This window comes from Daktulosphaira vitifoliae, unplaced genomic scaffold, assembly GCF_025091365.1.
Source record: "Daktulosphaira vitifoliae isolate Bord-2020 unplaced genomic scaffold, ASM2509136v1 Scaffold_5, whole genome shotgun sequence".
Taxonomy (NCBI): domain Eukaryota; kingdom Metazoa; phylum Arthropoda; class Insecta; order Hemiptera; family Phylloxeridae; genus Daktulosphaira; species Daktulosphaira vitifoliae.
This window is the reverse complement of record NW_026099576.1, coordinates 32,023,270-32,048,640: the sequence shown is the minus strand read 5'-3', so window position 1 is coordinate 32,048,640 and position 25,371 is coordinate 32,023,270. Positions and strand designations below refer to the sequence as shown.

General features: G+C 24.5%; 2 protein-coding genes across 3 annotated transcripts in view; one reads left to right on the top strand and one right to left on the bottom strand.

The window, feature by feature from the left end:
• The window catches only part of LOC126907867 (probable multidrug resistance-associated protein lethal(2)03659), a 56,394-nt gene extending 32,684 nt beyond the window's left edge, over nt 1-23,710 (bottom strand). Inside the window, exon 1 of one of the 2 annotated variants that reach the window (XM_050689509.1) lies at nt 23,308-23,710. The gene's annotated coding sequence lies outside the window, so the exon portion shown is untranslated. The remainder of the gene's footprint in view (nt 1-23,307) is intronic. The other variant, XM_050689510.1, reaches the window with a different exon arrangement.
• On the top strand, nt 8,730-9,329 carry LOC126907891 (zinc finger BED domain-containing protein 5-like). The gene has a single exon (XM_050689550.1). It carries the CDS (start codon nt 8,730-8,732, stop codon nt 9,234-9,236), a length of 507 nt encoding a protein of 168 aa, XP_050545507.1. The 3' UTR covers nt 9,237-9,329.
• Nucleotides 23,711-25,371: the final 1,661 nt, after the last annotated feature.

The following is a 25,371-nucleotide window of genomic DNA, read 5'->3' as shown; positions in this document are numbered from 1 at the left end:
AAATTATTTAATATTGAAAACATATCTAATTTATTATTTTAAAACTAAAAAATATTTAACTCAAAAAGCCATAAAAATTAAAAAAAATTTGCGTAGAGGTATTTTGGGAACAATGTTACCATCATCAGCGTTTAACATATACTGACAAAATGAGTCATACTCAAGACGAAACTAAAATGAGACAAATTTCATAAAGAACTTCAATACAAATTAATATTTATTTATGGAAATTCAGAAGGATGATAGTATTAGAATACTTAAATATCCACCATTTTGCATATTAAACTTTAATTAAAGATTTATTTAAAATTATGAAATAATGAGTACAAAGAAGGTAATAAAAAAATACAATCATTTTATAATATTACTCGCAGTAAAAAATATATCCTAGATCCATCGATGTAAATGAGCAGAAATTAAATAATGCTCATAAAGAATATTTTCGTAAAGTAAACAGGGTAAAAGTCCATAAGGGGTAAGACATCAATATTGAAATAATTAATGTAATTTTATAGTTATAAATAATGGTTGGTGAATAATATTAAATCTTAATTTGTACTTTTTAATAGTTTGTCTAATTTAAAATAAAAAATGAAAATTGTTTGTAACTACCATATACTTAAACTTATATGGTTAAAAAAATATTTTTGTAATAAAGAGATGAAACTAGCCATTAATATTTTATTTAGTTAAATAGGAAATGTTGCGTAAATTTTTTTTTTTTTTAATAACGTTTAAAATATTAAATATTTTTGAAAACTTGACAGTTAAAAACCAAGTATGAATAATAATAAATGGGCGATACAAGTGGATAGCATAACCATACAATAATTTAACGAATATATTTTTGTATTATGTATTGTAGTTTAATATCATGCCCGCATAAGTAAATCATTCTAAATTTACGTCTTAACTTAAGGCTAGTAACTAGTTTCAAAAATTGTCCATGTATTTTAATTGTACAGAAACAGATTGTATTTTATTACAACTATAGATATATGGTAATATATTTCAAATAAAAATATCCTAAGTTATCATAAAAACTAAAAATAAGAAATCAGGTTTATAGTGTAAAAAATAGGATTAGCACGCTCAGATTTCATTATTAAACAATGATTCAATCACATATTTCCAAGAAAGGAAGAGAATTCAGAAAGACTAACATATCTGTGATAATCACTCGCAAGTGTTAACAAAAATGTTTATTCCTCAAATTTCTTGACAAAACTTTTATGATCGAAAAAATGTAATGTATGTTAACTAACTACTTGCTAAATTTATACTAAAAAAACTTGATTTACTCAATTTGCAAATAGGTACCGAAACAGCAACAATGTTTATATATATATTTCTTTATTTTTATATTATAGAATCAAAATAATCATAGTCACCATATGCAGTTTTCAATTTAGTTGTATATACTTTTAATCTTATAAAACGTAAAAAAATGGTAATGTATACATTATAGTATTATACTACACCATATTTTTATAATTTTGAAGTTATTTGTTGATGTTGTTAGGGCAGAGATCACTGCGGCGTTCTATAGAATACCTTAATATAATTGTCAATATAACATAATTATTATGATAAAACTTTTTATGCTTCTATTTTTTTTTTTTTTTTTTTTGAGAAACAAAAATCAATATGTTTTAAAGACGTATTTTAACAAATATATCTTCAAACTTTTAATAATTTAGTTGGTAATCCTATAGTTCAATAAGATGTTTAATAAGACTTTAACAATTATGAAAAAAGAAAAAAGACCAACGATACAATTAAATTAAAATATCTTAATAAAATTATATGCCTCAATCTAGTAAAATTTAAAATGACAAGCTATACTGTATACTTTCAATAAGTTATATATAAAACTAAGTATTTGTAACTAACGAATTATAAGAATTGATATAATTAATATTGTTAATAGGAATTGTTACGGTCGACTATTATTTATTATTTTTAGAAATTGGAAGAGAAAAATTCAAATTTTACAATGAGAAAATTGCATTGAAAAATTCTCTCAGTAAGCATAAGATTTTACAAGGCTTAAAAGAATAGTTAGCAAGATTATTGACCCAAGATTAAATGGGACATATGATTTTGAAAATATCGTGCAACAACGAATTTTTTAACAATATTTAAAAACAGTTAATCTCAAAATTTGAAAATATTATGAACATTATGAAAATATTTAATATTTTAACAATGCAGAATACACTCTATTGTAAACATTGTTCTGGAAATGTTCTCCGCGGCTTATTACAATGACAGAAAACGTTGTTAAAACATTTTTTTTTTTGTTGCCAAAAAGTGATGACGTTTTAAAAACATTTGATCAATTTAAATGTTTATCATAAAATATTTTCAAAATATGTTTTAAATATTTTATTGCTACATGAGTACTTGTTACTACTCCAAAAATACAAATTTGGACCAAAACGTTACCTGTTAGAGCGTTTAAAGTTGACAGAATATTTTCAAGCAAATAAAACGGTTCTTTTCGAATATTTTTATTACATAATGTTTTTAAAATACTTGTTTCATACTGTGTATCAATTACACATAGTCTATGAAACATCTTACTAATTAAAAAATCAAATTAATCATTAATGATAAAATCATAATATTTCGATGATGATGATTTAACAACTAACATTTAAAATTAGAAATGAAATATAATTAGATATAAAAATATGATCTATTATTAATAATATCCTTTATAACTAAAGTTCTCAAAACAATTTCAAGTTCAACAAGTGAACTCATTTAATTAAATCTAATCAGATGCTAGTACATCTCGATATTAACAAGTGTTGTTGCATCGCACAGAATTTTCTTTTTTTTCCAGCTATATACAAACACGATGTAAAGCAGTCAAACCTGTTGAATTCAAGGTCTCTCAACACCGTTAACATGATTTAATTATTCAATAAATATGAGTTCAATTATTACACTAAAGCAACTTCCTCGTAACATTGTAATGCTATACAAATAAAAATAAATAAAATCTTAATGAATATTTATTCAAGGGAAAATTAAAATATAGAAAAATATAAAAAATACTCTTTGATTGAAGAGCTCTATGCAAAAGTAAAATAATTACATTTTTCAAAAATTTTCAGAAAACTCAAAAACTGAAAACCTACGAGAAAAAAAACTCTACATTACTCGAATAATTTATCATGAATTCTTTTTTTTTGGATAGATGTACTTTTACTTCTTACGTCTGATTTACGTCGCGCTTTTTTTATTTTACTACAATAATACTATTGAATAGCTTTAAAACATAACATTATAATAATATAAAATTTAAGAAATATTTTATTTGTGATATTATTAGCTTCGATGCGAAGCGGAGAAGGTATTAATTTTACTATGATGTGTTTTTTTTTTTTTTTATGTCTGTTGCCACTTTTTCTCAGCTCTCACTGGACCGATTTCTTTCAAAAATACGTCAAAAGATCACAAATCGTATCTAGTTGAAGACATTACCCTTAAAAATTGAAAAAAATTCCCTCGTTCCCCGCAAATGGGGGAAATATCCAAAAAAATTACAAATTTAAAAATCGCTAATTTTCGAAATTTTTTCACTTTTTTTTCTTAAAACTTCCATAACTTTTTGAAAAATCAACAAATCAACATAATTTTTTTTTATACTAAAACCTTAGATATTTACCTTTCATTTGATATCATTTTTTTGAAAATCTATCACTTAACCTGCTCATTGGGGGGGATTTAAAATGGCAACTTTTTTACAAAAATTAATTTTTTCAACTTAATTTTTGAAAATGTTCCGGAAAGACTGCGTCCTTTAAACATATATCAAATTAAAGCTTATTTTATGTACTACAAAATGAAAAAAAAAAATTTGTCCCGACACTTTTTTTTCTACATTTAAACGGCTGCCGTAGTTAAAAAAACACTATTTTTGTGTTAAAATTTTCGATTTTCGATTTTAAATTTTCAACTTAAAAATGCTATAACTTTTTGAAAAATGTATATATCAGCACAAATTTTTTTTTTCTAAATACATTATAAGTACATCTTTCATTTGACATACTTTTTATTAAAATTGGACAATTTCCCCTTATATAGGGGGCGTTCAAAACTTAAAATATTGTAAAAAACATAGATCTTTTTCAACTGAACTTTTGAAAATGTTCCGGAAATACTGCGTCCTTTAAACATATATCAAATCAAAGGTTATGTTATATACTATCAAATGAAAAAAAAAAATTTGTCCCGACATCTTATCTTCTATGTGCAAATGGCTGTCGAAAATTTAAAAAAAAATGTAATGTTTGCGATAAAAATTACATTTTATCGGGATGTTTTTTGTACTTAAAACTGCCATAACTTTTTCAAAAATGAACAAATAAAAATAATATTTTTTTGTATTGAAACCTTAGATATTTCCCTTTCATTTGATATAATTTTTTTTGAAAATCTAACACTTATTCTGCTCACTGGGAGGATTTAAAATAGTAACTTTTTTACAAAAAATAACTTTTTCAACTTAATTTTTGAAAATGTTCCGGAAATACTGCGTCCTTTAAACATATATAAAATTAAAGCTTATTTTATGTACTACAAAATGAAAAAAAAAAATTTGTCCCGACGATCTATCTTCTATACGCAAATGGCTACCATATTGAAAAATATACTATTTTTGTATGATAATTATGGGTTTTGTATTTTATTTTAATAGAAGTTGATGTTGCTTTTGCAATTATCCATCAATTTTTTAAAATTAAACACTATCTACAGATTTGCATCGAAGCGTTTCTTATGATAGTGATTTTAATCACTGTCAGATTAAATCTATACTGGAAACTACTATGTAATGTCTCCACTATGCCGCGACCCCACTGTGCTACCGTTTTTTTTAGTAGTAACANCACTGTCAGATTAAATCTATACTGGAAACTACTATGCAATGTCTCCACTATGCCGCGACCCCACTGTGCTACCGTTTTTTTTAGTAGTAACAAAAAAAAACAAAATTAATTAATTAAATAATTGAATTTATGTGAAAATCTACATTTTATTGTTTAAAGTAAAATTGTTAATTTCAATTAAGTAAACAAAAGGCAACTTAAAATGAGAAATTAAAATATACTACTTATGTTATATTTTATAGTATAGCAATAGAAGTTATTAATAATAATAAATATGAAAAATTAAGTGCTCATTAGATTTGCAAAAATATAAATTAAAAGATCATATTTAAAATTAACGCAAAGAATTTGTTCAACAACTCTACTTAATTGTTAAAATGATAAAAATAGAGTTGTTACTAGAAATATATTTTAAGGTAGAGGTAAAAGTTATCAAAAATTAAAAAAAAATTATATAGTAAAGAACCCACTTATAAAATTAATTTATTAATAAGAAAAAAATTGCTTAATTTAAATTTCTTTCATATTTCGACCGTTAAACACCGATAACATTTTTGTAAATCCAAGTTATAACGTGTTTGTACCAATAAAAATCTTCATATTATCACACAAATTTTTTAAATAATTAGTGAAAAAAATCATTTTAATACAATTTTTTTTTGTACGGGTAGAACAGATCTAACTGATAACTCATATAACTTATGATCTACATAAAACTTTATACTTTTTTATTCAATTAATTTTTACAATATAGAACCAATTTAAAATATGTAGTATGTTATTTTTCACAATTACAAAAATTAATTTTTTTATTAAAATTTTGATTAATAAAGTAATCAAAATTAAGATAAATAAGATTTGAAGATGGACATTTTGTAGATAAGTTTTAAAGATAAATTTTGATACCAAAACTCTTATTTCAATTCAGAAGTTTATACAGCATTTTGAAGTTTATTAAATTTGATTTTTTTTTTTTACGATTTTCCTTTGGTGTTAATCCATATTATGTAAAGGACGGAAGTAAACATTATCTTTTTTCTTTAAAACTTATCTATAAAATGTCTATCTTCAAATCTTAAAAATTTTTTTAATAAAAATATCAATTATTAAAATATTTTTTGAAATTGCGAAAAATAACATAAAACATATTTTAAATATAGTTCTATATTGTAAAAATTGTTTAAAAAAAAGATATAAAATTTTATGTAGATCATAAGTTATATGAGTTGTCAGTTAAATATGTTCCATTCTGTATATAAGAGTATAACTTGATAATAAATAAACCAACTATAATTGTTAAATATATTATCAAGTGAATTTATGTTTAAAACCTTTTAAACTAAGTAAATATTTGTCATCGATAGTTAATTAACAGTGATTGATAATAATTTAATGTAAGTAATGTGTTAGCTGAACTACATTAATTTATATGATATAAATTATATACTTTGTTACTTATTTTTATAGGTAACGAAAATTTAATAATAAGTAATTGCTTAATCCAGACAATAAGGTGTCGTGTAATCAGCTGATAATGGGATCTTATCAGTCATTCCGTCGTCAACTATTCCAGCGACCAATAGTTACGCGCGGGTTGTTGACCTACATCAAATTAATTGTCACCAGTGCGGCGACCAGATGTACGATGTACTATACAATAATTAGGATCGTATGTTATTTTATGATCTTCGACAATAATTAAATTATTTGCGAAAGTCGGTTAGCTATTATAAACAAAATGTTCAGTAAGTAAAGAAACAGGTAAATTATTACAAAGAATTCAATTCATAGAAAGCCGTTTCTTTACTTATGTTTTTTTTGAAAACGGTTGAAATTTTAAAACGCTCACGAGAATCCGGGAAAATTATTAGCGAAGGTCAGAAAATTTTTACCGTTCGCTCGTTTTAAGATTTCAACAGCTTTCGAAAAATACGCTCGTTGACGACAGCATTTTACGACTTATGGTTTGCAATTTTCACCAGACCCGCCTAAAGACATTTATGGCTTACCATAAAAAAATGAATTCAATCCGTTCATTTTTTAATATTCTACGATCTTTTTATTCATACGCTAGAGCTGCTCGAAATTCTTGCGACACTTTACGATGTGAAAACAATTTTTTACGATCCGCAATTTTACGTGCCAAGGAACAGCCAAATATCCATAAATCCGAGATCTGACCAAAACTTTGGCCACTACAAGCGATTCAAATTCATCAAATTTTAATGAAAAATAACAATATTTCTGTATGCCAATAATATATCTACACATCTTATTATATAATAGAACAAGAAAAAAAAAACATTTTTCTGCAAAAATTATATAGCGTGTTTCAATTTTCAAAACATTTTTTTTCAACGAAAGCACTCGGTCAAAACTCCGGGAAATAACCTACCGAATTTTTTTTGTAAGTATTCTATAATATTAATACAGTTATTATAATTAGAATAATATTCATTACTGTGTATACCAGGGTCGTCTTTAAGAAAGATCTAAGAAATATGGTTCTAATGACTTTTTTTTTGATCATCACTTTAATTTTTAGCAAAAAAATTCTATAGCATGTTTACCAAAATAAAAAAAATTAAATACTCACCTAAAATGATTTCTGAATACGTCCTAAGTGAATACTTCAGTAACAAACATCAACCTTATTCCAAATATATTTTTTCATTTTTTTATTTTCCTGATTGTAATGATTAAATTTTTTATATATTTTTGTTACACTAATTCTGATGTAATATAATTCCTGCAAAACACTTATCGCGTAGCCGTTAACTCCTACCGGAATCAATGGTCTATTTATGAGGACGGCCCAAAGAGGATTATTACTCGCCGAAGGCGCGTGAGTCTCATAGGGCTCCAGCTAAGCGTAGCCTAGTATAATTTATTACATAAAATGTAATGATAACGGTAAAAAATTTTTATTTGAAGACTGAATTAAAAGACTTAAATTGTTCAATGTCTTCATACATTTTTTATTTTAAATTTCATAATTATTTAATACTATTTATCATATTAATGTTTGTTAATTTTTTAGTCAAAGGAAAGTTACATTTATTAATTTAATAAATATTATTTAATTTTTATTAATTATTCAACTGAGTTGATAAAATTAACTATATTATTTATTGAAAAAAAAAAAAGAATTTATTGTAAAAGGAAAAAGTTAATTATGATAACTATTTCTTAAAAAAAAGGAAACCTATATTAAATTGTTTGATAATTAATACTTAAAACCTTAAAAAACACGCATTAACATTTTGTTACGTAGGGGGATACATGAGACAATTTTTACTATCACTTAAATTAAGTTGATTAAATAATATTTTGTCGAAAATAAACAATTTAATAGTAACAAAGTTAAAATAATGATAGTAAACAAAATATTGTATAAAACCATTTAACGATGTAATTTAAATTAAAATCACTGTTTAAAAAATATAAAATTGAATAAAGAATACCATTGATTATTATACAATTTATAACTTTATAATTCTTTTTCACAATTAGCAACATTGCATTGCAAAACTTGAAAAATTGTATGTAAACTCAAGGGAGTTGCAAGACACCAAAAAGAGTTACTGAAGTACAATTAAAAAAAGTAAAAGAGTTCAGTGAACAGTTGCCCGATTTTTAGATATATCACACATAAATTGTCTAGAATCTAGACTATTTATTTTTAACAAAATGAACGAATTAAGTCTTTCTTTACAAGGAAGAACTTTGACAATTTTTGATGCGAGCTCCAGAGTATGTGCATTGAAAAGAAAAATTGATTATTGGTCAGAGTGCATATTTAAAAGAGAGCTGGAGTGTTTTCCAATAATGCAGGCCTTTTTGGAAGAAAACGAATTGCAAACTCCCATTAGCATTATTAACAAGATTTCTGAACATCCCAAACAACTGAAAAATTCATTTAATAAATATTTTCCTACAGATCGAAAGGTGTTTTTAAAAGACCGTGAATGGGTAGTTAATCCATTTTCAGTCTGTGGAAAACCCTCAAGCTTGTCTTCAATCGAATATGAGAGTTTGATCGATATTACTTCAGATTCAACATTTCAATCCACCTTCAGTAGCAATTCTTATGTTGAATTTTGGCTAAATTTGAAAAATACAAGTTTTGATAATTTGAGTCAAAAAGCAATGACAATACTCCTACCTTTTGCTACCACATATTTATGTGAGACAGGATTTTCAGCCTATGCGGCTACTAAAACCAAATACCGGAACCGTCTTAATGTAGAACCTGACCTTCGTATCCAACTGTCAAAAATTGAACCAGATATTGCCAAACTTTCAAAAAATAAGCAGCCACAAAACTCTCATTAATTTTTAACTTTTAAAGCAGTATTTTTTTTCTTTATTTTCAACCATAATATTGTAATTTGTTTTTAATATGTACAATAAAATTATTTAAATCGGTCAACAATGAAAACAAGTGTTCATTTTTATCATGTTTTTCATAATATTCACAGAGGGGCACCTAACTAAATTTGGAACAACAAAAGGGCACCGCCGACTAAAAAGGTTGGGAACCGCTGGTCTAGATATGATTACAATCGAGGAAGACAATCATTTTTTACTAATGCAAAGAAAGAAAGAAAAGCCACCTAGCTGTATGCTTGGTACAGATTATAAATTATTTTAAAAAAAGCAAAGAAAATAATAATTTAAAAGTAATTGAAAAAAAAAATGCTCTTATTTAGAAATGGAAAAAATTCGTAAGTTGTAATAACAGATTATATATTTTATTTATTTTTAAATGTACACTTTATAATTTCTCTACTATATAATTAGATAAAACCGTTGAATTAAAAAGGACCAGCAACGAAATTTCATATGATTACTCTGAGAATTTAAGTGTATTCCGTCGAATGAAGTCCAATTAGGTCCATCAAAAAAATGTAGAAGAGGAAAGTTTTTAACTTCTAAACTACTAGCTCCGTTTGATAAGAGCATAATTCTCATTAATCGTCATGCGATCCATATAATTATAGCAATTATTGAAGCATTGGGTAATGATATTTTTAAGTTAGTAATAGTCGACCATTCAACGCGAAAGAAAACTTTGTAGATAAAATGAAGCTAGTGAGCTTAAAAAAAAAAAATTAAATTGTTTGACAAGGATAGTCTTGTTTTACATTGGGACGGTAAAATCTCTCTATTATAAGAGGACTATCAGTTTTAGTGTCATTTGAGAGAAAGACTCAGTTCCTTAGTGTTCCAAAAGTTGAAGGTGGTACAGATGAACATCAAACTAATGCAATATATAAATATTAAATGAATAGGATATTACTAACAAAACACAAGCATTATGCTGTGACACTATCGCATCTAGCACAGGTAAATTTCAAGGTACCTGTATTTTATTAGAACATTTAATAAACCGAAATCTTCTACACTTGCCATGTAGAAGACATAAATTAGAATTAGTATTGAGAAATATTTTTGAAGTAAAGCTGAATTTGAGCACGGATCTCGATGTACTTTAATTATTAATTTTTTTGGAAACAATTCCTCCTAATGGAAATTTTTCTCGTTACTTGGGTGTTTTTAACCAAGCTTGATGGATATCAATAGCTATTTATTTATTAAAAATTTACATGTTAAGAAAAAAAATTATTCTAAATTCAAAAAAAAGAGTACACAATTTGAGATTTTTGTATTTTTGTGGTTAAAATATATGTTGAGTATTGGTCTAAAGGCCCTAACACAATTCAATCTCCTTTTAACGATTATAACCTTTTAAAACCATTAGCTGAATACCTAGATGCTGAAATTTCTAAAGTCACTGTACATAAAATGTAGTGGTCACCTTTGATATCTTTTTCCTAAAAATATTGCATTATAATTTTTTGATGATCTAATTTCATCAGAAATAAAAATTTTAATGGTAGAAGTAATTAAGGAACTTCTAGATAAAAATGAAATTAAAATCTTTATGAAAAAAATTACATTACACCTAAAATATATAAGCCCATTTAAAAAAAAAGAATGTAATGATTTTGTAAACATAAATCCCTAAACATATTTTCAACAATAAAAATTTCGTGTGATATTTTAGAACTTCATCCAACAGTTGGAGGAGAAAATAATTAATATATTAAAGGTAAAAATATGTTATCATCGTTACTTGTTGTCAATAATAATGCGGCGGTTAAAATTTAAATGTTAATAATTATGGACCACTCTAATACACATACACACTTAATTACTCTTTGTAACATCTATGTGAACTAATTTGTGAGGTATGTCAGAATACTCAAATATGTGACATAGATGTGGCTTAATTATGTTTATGAGTGCACTTTTTAATTATCTAAAGAAGTCGCATTTTGAAACAACATCGCATGGATTAGTTTTGTAACATCGCATGCAAAAACTTCACAAGTCGAGTTATTAAGGATCGAAGTATTTCTCATCAACTAACATAAGCATTAGAATGTAACACACTTCTGAAAGTGATATCACTGTCATTTCTGAGATGAATTTTTGCACGCGGGATTGCATACATAATTATATAATTATGGACTTAAAATTTTCAAGTGACTTGCTTATAAACAAATATGACTGCAACAAACCGAATAAAGATAACAGATACACAGATAAGATAATAGAATTACAAATGTGAAAAAAATATAATAAAATTTACATTATTTCATAAAAATATTATTATAGGGGGAAAATTATTAAATAGCCACACCAAAAATATATCTCCTTTAACACTAATGCATACCTAATAAGCTAATACAGTATTCGAAAACTAAGAAAACAATTCATTTCTGACAAACAATGAGAACTATAAACTCGTTTTCTTACTTACTAACACTATATATATTTCAATAATTTTTAATCTCAACTTGATAACATATAAAAAAAAAACACTAATCTATGGCCACATTTATCTGTAAATTGATACAATAACTCAAACTTAAATTTGATAAAATAATTTTAATGACTGAGAATATGTTCTTTAATATTTTCCTAATGTTTAAAAAGGTGTAAAATAAAATGTACCATTTTTTTGTTTTTTGTATTATGTTCTTTTTAATAAAAAATATTATACATAGTTACATATATTACATTAAAAATATATGATTTATTGACCCTTCGTAAATACATCTTTTCGGCTAATCTTATTTTTTAAAGAGTAAAAAAAAACAATCAAAAAAGTTGCTAAAAAAAATCTATTAATTTGAGCGTAAACCTATAAAATAAGGTTAAACCAAAAATCATCCTTTTATAAATGATTTATACAATAGCATATTACCAAAAATTGTTGAATATTATATTTGGTAATATACCATAGTCTAGAAAGTAATAAAAAAACAATGTAAATTTATTTAATTTTGTAGTTGAAACCTATTATGATTTCAAACCTAATTCGACAATAAATACTTTAAAAAAAACGGTAGCACAGTGGGATCGAGGCACAGTGTGGATGAGGCATAGATGGGACAAGTATAGATGATATCTGACAGTGATTAAAATCACTATCATAAGAAACGCTTCGATGCAAATCTGTAGATAGTGTTTCCTTTAGAGAAATTGGTGAAATATTTTAAAAGCAACATGAACTCTTATTTCTTTAATTATATCCTGATTAGTAGTTCTTTGATTTTAAAATATAATATATGAATAAATACTAATTATAGTTTTTAAATTTAGTATGAAATTGTGAGGCCAGCTATGATGTATGGTTAATAGTGTTGGGCGGTTGATAAGAAAGTAGAGCAGAGAATAAGTGTAGCAGAGATGAGAATGCTTAGTTGGATGAGTGGAGTGACTAGAGAAGATAGGATAAGGAACGAGCATATAAGAGGAAGTATAGGTGTTGCGTCAATCGTGGATAAGATGACAGAAAATAGACTTAGATTGTTTAGTCATGGTATGAGGAAAGAAGAATCGAAAGCTGTAAGAACAGTTATAGAAATGAATGTTGAAGGAAGAAGAGATAGAGGAAGACCAAAAAAGAGATGGAGGGATGCTATTGAATGCGATTTGAGGACAGCTGATGTGAGCGTAGAAGATGTGGGAGATCGTGTCAAGTGGAATCTTAGGATAAGGGTGCCCGACCCCAAGTAGTTGGGATTAAGGCAAAGAAAAAGAAAAATATTACCAGATATTCCGGTGGCAATTGACATAATATGATTGTTATTTCGGAATGTACAATTTAGCGTTTAGTTGGGTTTAAATAATATAGCGTCAAATCAATTACCTACTCTATCGGTTGTATCTCAATATACACTACACTTTAATGATACAATAAATAAATAAACTCACACATACACACATATGCATTTATAACATTGTGTCTAATGTAAGTATAACATGATAAAAAGTAACCGTAAAATGAAAAAAATGGAATATAAATTTTATTACTCATATTAAATGTAATGTAACTCGAAAAATATTTGTTTAAATGAAAAAATATAAGATTATATTTTTATTTATAATTGTCTTTTAAACAACTTTTGTGCGAAACTTTTTTTTGTAAGTTAAATATTTTTTTTTGAGAAAATTAAGAAAGCTCATATTTTTGAACTTTTGCGAGGATTTAAAAAAAAAGCTCAATTCCAATCTTGAGGACTATTAGTATGTCATTATACATATTTTAATTCAACTTTTAAAAAAACAAAATTTTTTCCGCAATTTTTCCTTTGTTGACTGGCCTAGATGTCAATTTTAAACTTGTAATTGAGCTAAAAGTTATGGTAATATATTCAATTTATTTTACTATAAACTTTCATAAATCTTTATCAAAAATTTTTCATCAACTTTAAAGAACCAAAAAAATAGGTTAAAATTGAAAATTTGGACTGATTATTTTTAACATATTAAAAATCAAATCAGTAATAATTTGAAAACAAATTTTTTTTTCTTTTAATTATTATTTTATATATATAATTAGTAATAATATAAAAAATTAGAAGTGATAGAAATAGTCTACTTGCAGATTTGAAAACAACGCGAAAAGTTGATTTAGAAAAGTATATTTTTGCTTCTGATGAAAGTTCCTTGTAGTCCAGTGCATTTTTTTATAGTAACAAACAGTTTTTATTGAAAATTATTGTATCAAGCCCTTTAAATTTTTATACACGTAAAAGTAAAGCAAAATATAACTTCTTTATTATTTTTATAATTTCTCCGTTTAAATTACAATATTAAATATCAATTTCATACTAAATTTAATAATTATAATTAGTATATATTCAAATATTATATTTTAAAATCAAAGAACTACTAATCATGATATAATTAAAGAAATAAGAGTTGATGTTGCTTTTGGAATAATCCACCAATTGCCTAATTAAAACAAAAAAAAAAAAAGTTTGTTGGGAATTTTTTCTGCTATTCTGCAAAATTACTCCTTCGTTGACTAGAATGAATCATTAAATAGAAAATTTTATGAGAATTAAAACAATGTTATTTTTAAGATTAATATGCAGTCAGAAAGTTTTATAATTATTATTTATTGTAAATTTATCAGAAAAACTCATTATTTTTTGCATTTTTATCGTAATAGAACACTTAAATAGAAATCATAGTAATCATTTCTAAGTAATTTTTGATATTTAAAAAGATTCTACTATTGAAATATCCAGAACTGAATTAATTTTAATGATTTACTTTAACTAAAAAAAAAAAAGTTAATATTTTGAATCCCTCTTGTGGGCAGGTAAAGGGTTAGATTTATAAAAAAAACCAAATGATAGATAAAGACATGCATCTAAATAAAAAAAAATATACTGATTTGGTCATTTTTGATAAAGTTATAACAATTAACAAAGTTATAAGTTTTATACACTGGACTACAAGGAACTTCCATCAGAAACAAAAATATACTATTCTAAATCAACTTTTCGCGATGTTTTAAAATGTGCAATTAGACTTTTTCTATAACTTCTAAGTTTTAATATTATTAAAAAATAGTTTTTACATATAAAAAAAAATAATTAAGAACAAAAAAAATTGTTTTAAATTAATACTGATTTGATATAATATTTAATATTAATTTGATTATTAATAAGTTAAAAATAAGGAAAATGACATATTTAACCAATTTTGTTAATCGTTTAAAGTTGATTGTTGTAAATGTTTATAATAAAAAAAAAAAATTTATTTTACCATAACTTTTAGCTCAATTGGTAAGTTTGACATTGACATAATTAAATAGAAAATTTTATGACAATTAAAAAAATTGTATCGTTAAGATCAATATGCAGTCAGAAAGTTTTATAATTACTATTTATTGTAAATTTATCAGAAAAGCTCAATATTTTTTTGCATTTTTATGGTAATAGATAACTTAAATAGAAGTAATAGTAATAATTTCCTAGGAACTTTTGTTGTTTGTTGAAAAGATTCTATAATTGAAATATTGAGAACTTAATTAATTTTAATGATTTACTTTAACTAAATGTACCAATCAAAACAAAGTTGTTAAAAAGATTTACTCAATTGAGTTTATTATAAAATTTGATTATATTTGTAAAAATCAATTGTTAATTCAGGAGAAAAAACAATCATTTTTTTTAGAAATGATTTATATAGCAACACGTTAGAAAAAAATTTGAATATTATAGTCTAATAGTAGCACACACAAACAGAGTAATAAAATTATTAAATTACAAAGTAAAATGATTTAATTTTGTAGTTGAAACCTATCATATCAAACTTCATTCGTTAATAAATATTTTGAAAACATTAGAAATTAATGATTTTAATTGTCTTTATGGAGACGATGTAATAACTAACTGTTTAATTGATAAATTAGAATTTTTTTTTCAATTTTTGAGAGTAATATCTTCAACTAGATACGAATTGTAGTAATTTGACGTATTGTTGAAAAAAGTAGGTCAAGTTAGAGCAGAGAAAATAAATGATAGTCACAAAAAAATATCTTCTCGGCTTTGCATCGAAGCGAAAACTTAAAATATAGTAAAATAATTTTAATACGAATAAGAAATTTCTTCTTGCAAGGGGCGACTAAAGTGATGGGATCCTTGATCTTTATTGAAGTTATTGAATCTAAATGTGATAAAAATCAAACGAGTTTAAAATTTATACTAACTTAAAAAGAATTAAGAAAAAATGCAAAAAATTCATTGCCATACGCGGGTTGGAACCTCGTACCCCAAGCGTGTAAAACATAAATTTTACCAACTCGGCAACCGTACGTCGCTACCGTCGGGTGAAAAAATAGGCTATTTAAGCTAGTTCAAATTTCAAAGTTATTTTTCTCGACTTAAAAGAAGCAAACAAATTTAAATAAGTTTAACTTTCTATGCTATATTAATTTTTTATTTATATAATATTTATGAAAATCTGTAGTCCCCTTGTCAGGTATTTTAAAATAAAATAAAATACAAAACCCAGAATTTTAACACAAAAATAGCAAATTTTTGAATACGGTAGTCATTTTTACCGTGAAGACAAATCCAGAGGTCACATTTTTTTTTTTAAATTAAAGTATATTATATAAGCTTTAATTTAAGATATATATAAAAGTGTCAGTATTTCCGGAATACTTTCAAAAATTAAATTGAAAATATCATAGTAACAATACGCATGATTAAAGTTTTGACCCCCCTTGTTAAAGGGGTATGATCCGATTTACAAAAAAAGCGTGTAGATGAAAGGAGTATATAAATATTTATTATAAAAAAATAATAATATTGATCCATACATTTTTCCAAAAGTTATATAAAATATAAATTAAATAATATAACATATAAAATCGAGATTTTTTTCACGGAAATCGTACGTTTTTCTTTAACTTTGATGTCCGTTTTCACCACGAAGACAAGTCCAGAGGTCAAATTTTTTTTTTTCAAATTAAAGTATATTATATAAGCTTTAATTTAAGATATATATAAAAGTGTCAGTATTTCCGGAATACTTTCAAAAATTAAATTGAAAATATCATAGTAACAATACGCATGATTAAAGTTTTGACCCCCCTTGTTAAAGGGGTATGATCCGATTTACAAAAAAAGCGTGTAGATGAAAGGAGTATATAAATATTTATTATAAAAAAATAATAATATTGATCCATACATTTTTCCAAAAGTTATATAAAATATAAATTAAATAATATAACATATAAAATCGAGATTTTTTTCACGGAAATCGTACGTTTTTCTTTAACTTTGATGTCCGTTTTCACCACGAAGACAAGTCCAGAGGTCAAATTTTTTTTTTTCAAATTAAAGTATATTACATAAGCTTTAATTTAAGATATATATAAAAGTGTCAGTCTTTCCGGAACATTTTCAAAAGTTAAGTTGAAAAAGTTCTACTTTCTATACGCATTTTAAAAGGTTTGCACCCCCCCTGTATAAAGGGAAATGGTCCGATTTTAAAAAAAAGTATGTCGAATGAAAGAAGTATATATAAAGTATTTATCATTAAAGAATAAAGTTGATTCATGCATTTTTTAAAAAGTTATAGCAACATAATGTTAAAAAATGTAAAATATAATATCAAGAATTTTTTCACAAAAATAGCATATTTTTGCATACGGTAGTCATTTTCACCATGAAGACAAGTCCAGAGGTCAAATTTTTTTTTTTCAAATTAAAGTATATTACATTAGCTTTAATTTAAGGTATATATAAAATTGTCAGTCTTTCCGGAACATTTTCAAAAGTTAAGTTGAAAAAGTTAATTTTTTGTAAAAAAGTTACCATTTTGAAACCCCATCCTTTGGGCTGTTAAAGGGTCAAATGTTCACAAAAATATATAAAATGATAGGTAATTATCTAAGGTATCTATAAAAAAAAAAATTATATTGATTCGGTCATTTTTAAAAAAGTTATGGCAATTTTAAGTAAAAAAAATTGAAAAAATATCGAAAATTAGCGATTTTTAAATTTGTAATTTTTTGGGGGATTTCCCCCGTTTACGGGGAACGAGGGAATTTTTTTCAATTTTTGAGGGTAATGTCTTCGACTAGATACGATTTGTGATCTTTTGACATATTGTTCATCAAAATCGGTCCAGCGAGAGCTGAGATTGAGCGTTCACAGACACAAAAAAAAAAAATAAAAAATAAAAAAATAAAAAAACACATCATAGTAAAATTAATACCTTCTCAGCTTCGCATCGAAGCTAAAATTAGAAATGAATGATATTAATTATCTATATGAAAAATGTTGGCAGCTTTTTTTTTAATAAAGAGGAATTTTTAATATAATAAATATCTTCAAGATACGAATCATTTGACGTATCGTTGAGAAAAATGAATGACAGATAAATAAAATCACATAAAAAAATTATTTTAATATGAATAAGAAGTTTCTTATTACAAGGGGAGATCACAGTGATATTCATTAGAGTTATTCAATCAAAATGGGATAAAAATCAAACGAATTTTGAATTATATTCACCTTAAAAAGAATTAAGAAAAAAATACAAAAAAAGATCATTTTTTTGAAACTTTGCGATTGAAACGAATCGCAAGTGAAGACATAAGTTTTACCGACGCAGCAACAGTACATTGCATTTATTAATAGATAAAAAGACAATATAAGCTAGTTTAAAAATTCAAAATCGTTTAACTTGACTTAGAGGAGGAAAAATATTATTATTAAGCTTAACTTTATATTCGAGATAACTTAAAATTATTATAATTTTTATGTAAATCAGTGTACTCCTCTTGTAAGATGCAAATAAAAAATCTTTTTAAAGTCAAAATAAATATTTTCGAATAGAAAAATAAGTTCAATAAGTGTATTTAAAGTTTTGACCCCCTACGTAAAAAAAAATGGTTAGATTTAAAGTATTTATAAAAAAATTGTATTGATCTATATATTGTTCAAAAAAATATAGCAATATAAATTTAAAAATATAATGTCGAGAATTTTCACAAAAATCATACATATTTCTTTAACTTAGATGTCTGTTTTCATCGTGAAGACAAGTCCAGTTGTCAATTTTTTTTAATTAAAGCTTTAATTTTAGGTATATATAAATGTGTCAGTATTTCCGGATCATTTTCAAAAGTTAAAAAATTTCATGTTTTGTGGAAAAGTATTTTAAAACCCCCCCTGTAGGCATGTAAGGGGTTAGATTTGGAATGGTTACGATAATACTGCCTTAATGAAATTGTATAATAATAAAAATAATTTTTTTGTTTTAATTCTGCTATAGCTAGCGAGACGGACACGGTCGAAATAACATGGTAAACTCAATTATTTTTAAATTTGTATTACAGAGAATCAAAAAACTGCTACAATTTAACGAGTAAAATACAATAGTTGAAAATAATTACAATTAATATGATAATAATTAACTACATATAACCTTAAATAATAAGTCAAAAATAAAGAAATTGAAATTAAAATCTATGCATGCAATATGAATATTGTTTGGATGATTACAATTTTAGTACAAGGTTAATAACTGCTTGAAAACTCATAAATACAATTGGCAAAAGTGCAGCGCTAAGATTAAACTTATAATTTGATGGCGTTAATAAACAAATGTGTTTTTATAACTCATTTCGTTAGAAAATTGCTACTAGGAGTTAACACATTTTTATCAATTCTAAATCGATATCGCAAAATAATTAATAAACGCATTTATTTAAGACTATTAACCACAATTAATTTGCACTAGTTTTAATGATCGTAATCAAAAATAATATAGATGTTTCAAAAACACTCTATATTAATAAAGGAAGAGCTTAACAATCATAATTAATGTTTGACAAGTAATGAGTCATTTACTATTGCTTAATATTTAGATAGTTTTAAATCCTAAATAAAATTCATATAGCTAATTATTAATTGATTATTGAATTAATCTATAATAGATATTTATAATGTAGTAGATTTAAATAAAATCTTTCAAATAATGTACTAACAAAACTTTTTTTTATTTGAGAAAATAGCTGCCCCTTTTGTATTTACTCCTGATTCTATCTATCTACTTGACAAAACAAAGAGGCATAACTTGTGGGAATTTAGAGTTAAAAATACTTATAACTTATAAATCATTTTACAGATAGTAGCTATTTAAAAAAAAAGAATTAAAAAGAATTCATACTAAAGGGGAGCAATATTAAGCTAGTATAACTATGCCAAGTTGGTAAGAAAAGTTACTTGAAAATAAAAAAATTATAAAATAATTGTGCTCTATCTTTATAAAAAATATTTATTTCGTCTTATATTCAAGGGTGAAAGTATATATTTAATGACTTTTCAGGTTATTATCATCAGGTTGCAAAATGTTTAAAACATATGTTTTAAACTGGCGGTCGAGTTTTAAGCATTTTATACGTAAACTTATAAAACGTTTTAAACAAGAATAACTACTTAAAAAACACTAAAATATCTTATCATTATTAAAACCAAATTATTTTAAATTTATGGTTTTTTTTTTACCAAAAATTTTTCTTTGTAAATCATCTAGACGTGCTTATTGTAAAAATATGTAATTATATTCCATAAAAATTAATGAGGAAAAAAAACAGGTAATCAAAAATTTATTTATGGGTAACTGAAAAAATTCAAACAACACACTATCTAAAACCTTAATGCTGCCTGAAACAATCGAATCCTCTAGCCCTTCTATATATATCTCTGGATATGATTATGATAACATTGAATATATTATAAAAAGTTATACATTAAAACTTTTAACCATAATTACTTAAGTTTAATGATATTTATACATAATTTTTTTATGACATTAGTTTGTATTCATATTTTTGTAAAATATTTTTTATAATTGACTAAAAGTATTATTTTTTATGGTTTGTTAATATTTTTGATTACATTTTCAATAATTCATTATTTTCAATTAAATCAGTTAAGCTTAATTACAATAAATATAGCTATAACTATAAATATACATATACATATAGATAAAAATAACTTCTATCATAATAAACATCTTCAATTTTTATTTGCTCTTCTTAAATAATTAAATCAATATCTTAAGTATGTTATATCCCTAAGATGTTTTAAGATAAGTGACCTGTGTTAAAGATCTTATTTTTTATTATTTTACCAAACATACATAATTCTAATAATATAATAATTTAGAAATTTTTGAACGATCGGCTCAATTATAAAGATATGATAAAACAGTCGTTTTATAACAATAACATGCTGAGTATAATATAGTATAGTGTATTCTAGATAATATACTAAATAAAATAAGATAAACAAAAAGATAAAAAAATTTGTAAAGAAATAGTAGGACTTATATTTCAAATTATGTTTTTTGAGAAAATANTTTGTAAAGAAATAGTAGGACTTATATTTCAAATTATGTTTTTTGAGAAAATAAAACTTATCTCTAAATTGGAAGTAATAAAAGCAAAAATATAAAGATTTGCATATTTTTATATATATTTTAACAATTTTATAAACATAATAAATTAGTTTTATATTCCGGGATAGATATGAACAAAATTCTGATTGAATTAGACATCTTTAACAATTGAAAAATTGTCAGTTTTTTGGCTTTAAATGTTATTTCCCTCAACAAAATTCTGAGTTAATTATATAAAAATAGTATAATAAAATCATTTATACTACTGACTATGAATAAGAACAATGATTTCAATTATTATTTCCCTTAATAATGAAATTATCAAATACGATTCATTATAAAAACATTAGTTAAAGTGTGGGTGGACGAGGGGGACAGAGTCACCTTTCTTATTTGAAGCACAATCTAGCTTCCATTATTTAAGTCGAATCCCAAAATGCCGGGGGAGCGCTTTAATTTTGAAGAGTGGAAAGCGATAATATAATAAATTTATTCAAATTATCAAAATTGTTAAAAAAAAAAATTAATTTTAGAAAAACTTATATATTATGAAATCATAAGAATTTTAAGATACAACCGTGGTAATATAAGTATTTGGAACACGGTCAACCATGACGTAAATAATAATTGTTTTGTTTTTGGATTACTTAAAAGTTTAATTAATTATTTCTTTAATGTAAGCTTAAAAAACCACGTAATTAATTTGACTTCTCATAGAACTAAAATACTTATTATACTAAGGGTTATAAAGTGATAGAAATATAAATTTAAAGTGATAGTAACATTTGTTATACCAATAGAACCTACTATGTTGTGGATATATTTTTAATTTGTCGAATACTTCATAAATTATAAAACTATATTTATCTTTTCATATTTTAATGATACCTACCTCAATTGGTTTCTTTTAATATTTTTTTCTCAACTTGTATCTATTATAGTATAATATTAAAAATTTTAAATAACTGTTTTGCATTTAATTTATAATATATTAAAATTTTGATACTGACTTTGTGATGTTTTGTATAATATTAATTTCTAATTGATTTTTAATGAAATAACAAAAATTGTAGGTAGGTACTAACTAATCTATTCTTTTATTGAGATCATTTTTTTGTACTAATTATATATGCTTATTATGATCAATATTATTTTTAACCTTTGAGGGGAGACAATTCAGTGTGCCTCGGAAACGCTCCTCAATTTTTAGGAACTTAAGTACACGCAATTGTATTTTTTTTACAAATAATAAAATGTTAAGAATATGATTAACTAAATGTATTCATTTGTTTAGGTATGCGCGTAATGGCCATTACAAATAATAAATAATAATAAACATTGTTAATAGATTCTAAATCAATTCTAATAGATATATTATAAAACATTCGTTTTTGAATTGAATTGTTAGATAATAGTGAGTAATCGGCATAAAATAATATAAGTGAATATTTTTTGCCTATTAGTAATCTAGTTTGATACTCTATATTACTTATACCTCTAGGATTTATCAATGTTAATTGTAGTATTTACAACCTCAAAATATCCCAATGTTTAAAAATCCATAAAAACTGATAAGCTTTTGAACGAGGTTCTCACATTTTCCCAAGATAAAGTAAAAAAATGTAACAGAATAACTCTATTTGTAGTACATTTATAGAACAATTACATAATAGCCTTACCATACAACTTAATAGATCTTAATGGATATACTACGTATCTTTCTATGAAATCTATTAAGAGTACAATACTAAAGTACAACGATTAATATTAGAATTTTTTTTTAAACATTTTAAGGAAACAAGAAAAAATACATATTACAAAGTAAAATTAATATCCAGCTGTGTTACGTAAAAATATTTAATAATCATACAAATTATATAAAATAAAAATTTTAAATATTTTGTGTGTTATGTAGCTCTGAAATAAGATACTTAAATAGCAATTTGAAGTAAAATCGACTAATTAAATTTGTAATTATGACAACAGAGCAACAAAAATTATTAATAAATATAATTTAAAATAAAAATAAAACATTTTTTTTTAATCAAAGGGCTCAAAGTTTAATTTGGAAATAATATTATAAAATAAAGCAGTATTAGCATTACTTGGTACTTACCTATAAAAATTTCTTGAGTGAACTTTTAAAATATAAAAATTCGTTAATCACTCTCGACAATAAAATTTTATTCGGTACAATAAGTTAATAACAAATTAAAAATATCTAAAATGAAACTCATTTAAATGCGACATTAATAATAGAAATGTATAATTAAATATTCTTGATGATAAAAATACTTCTCAATAAATATTTTCGTACATTATCGGTTTGACTAAAAATTAACGAACTTAAGAATTGACCTAAACGTTACCGAACAAGTAGTTATGTATAAATGATATTGTCGACTAAAAGGCGCCGGGTGCGGTCTTAACCGACAATCAGTATACAGATTGAAATTGGTTAAATTATCCGATGGTATGGTAATGGTTTATTACTGAGAAGTACACTGGTACTACATGCGCCATACAATAATACCTTATCATTGTACAAAACATATCCTAACCTACTACATTTAGCCTTGGCTCTTTTTTATTATCAGGTGAGCCAACCTACATTTATATTATACTTTAACAGTGTAACCACATCTAGTGTATCTACTAATGAAAGGCACTATCAAGTGATCATTCAATTGTTATCATCTATGACCGACTAGGTTCAGGTTATCGAACTAACAGATAAAATATTCGAAAGTTTTCATTCGAATAAAAACTACCGTATGATGATTGATAGTTCAATAGTGAAAAGATTTCAGTAAATCCATTTTTCATTTAAATATGATATTTATTGATTCATTTAGTAATTATAATCCGAATAATATACTGAATTGTTAGTGATCATATCATTCATGATAACAGTTCGATGGTCGGTATTTTGGTGTCGATTATTCAATAACTAAATAGTATTGAAAAACGTTGCATTTCTGTCGATAATATGTTGCTATATGAAAAAATAATGTTGATGTCATTATAAGGTATAAGAGATGAATTAAAAAAATTAATAAATTATATAACAAAAAATTTATGAAACTATAAAAAACCAAGTAAAAAATTCTGAACGTAATTATTATTTTAAGAGAAATCGAATATCTTTATGTAAAAAAATCTCCTTGTATTAAAATATTTTTTGAAATCTGGGTGGATTTGCAAAATTTTTATTTATAATATTTCAAACATTTGCTTTGCCAACGATACAATTTTTTTGAAACTCTTATCTACAAAACTACTGGAAAGAGTCATAATTATTATATCAAATTTTTTTCTTTTCAATTTTTAAAATGTTCCATAATTTTCACTTCTTTAATCCTACACACAATTTAACCTAATAAAATTTACTTTAACTCAAAAAAATAAAAACTAACTGATACCTTGATGTCTAGGAATTATCGGATATTAAAACCAAAAACCATACGTTATTCTGTAGAAAGTTAACTTTGAATTTTTTTGTAAAATAAAATTCCGGTGACTTGTCCTTTATGAGTAATTGGTCTTATAAGTAAAATGCCATGTAATTTCTGGTATACAGAGTGTCCCTCCATATTCTGACACCTTTAATAACATTGGATCCTATAATATTATGCATAACTTTTAACATTATTGCTAAGTTGATTTTGGAAAAATCCAACAATTACATCTAAAAATTATTTACTGTGCAATCTAAATTACAAAATGTTGCAGTTTTGATGGTTTTAGGTAACCAAAAACTATTAACAAGTGACATTGATGTAACATAATTTTTTACATAATTATTAAGGTACATTGTTTGAATATCATAAGTCGTACACGAGTGAAATGTTACAAAAAACATTCATACAATGTTAAAAAAATGTTCCATTGAAATAATTTTATAAATATTTAGTGATATTATTTAAATGTTAATTGAATAATTTGATTTTAATGTTAAAAAATTCATTGCTACTTACCAATAATGGTAAGATGTGTGGGTAGTTACTTACAATTGTAAGTACTACTAAGTAAGAATTTTTGTAAGTTAAATTTGTTATATACATATTTTATTTTTGTATAGGTTAACCAAAATATAATTTATAGTAACTACGTTATCACACAAATAAATTACTATGTTATACATACAAATTTGATAGCAAGGTCTGCTAATAACTATAGA

Bases quoted from the DNA above. Each gene is read 5' to 3' on its own strand.
- LOC126907891 (XM_050689550.1), top strand. From the start codon at position 8,730: ATGCAGGCCTTTTTGGAAGAAAACGAATTGCAAACTCCCATTAGCATT.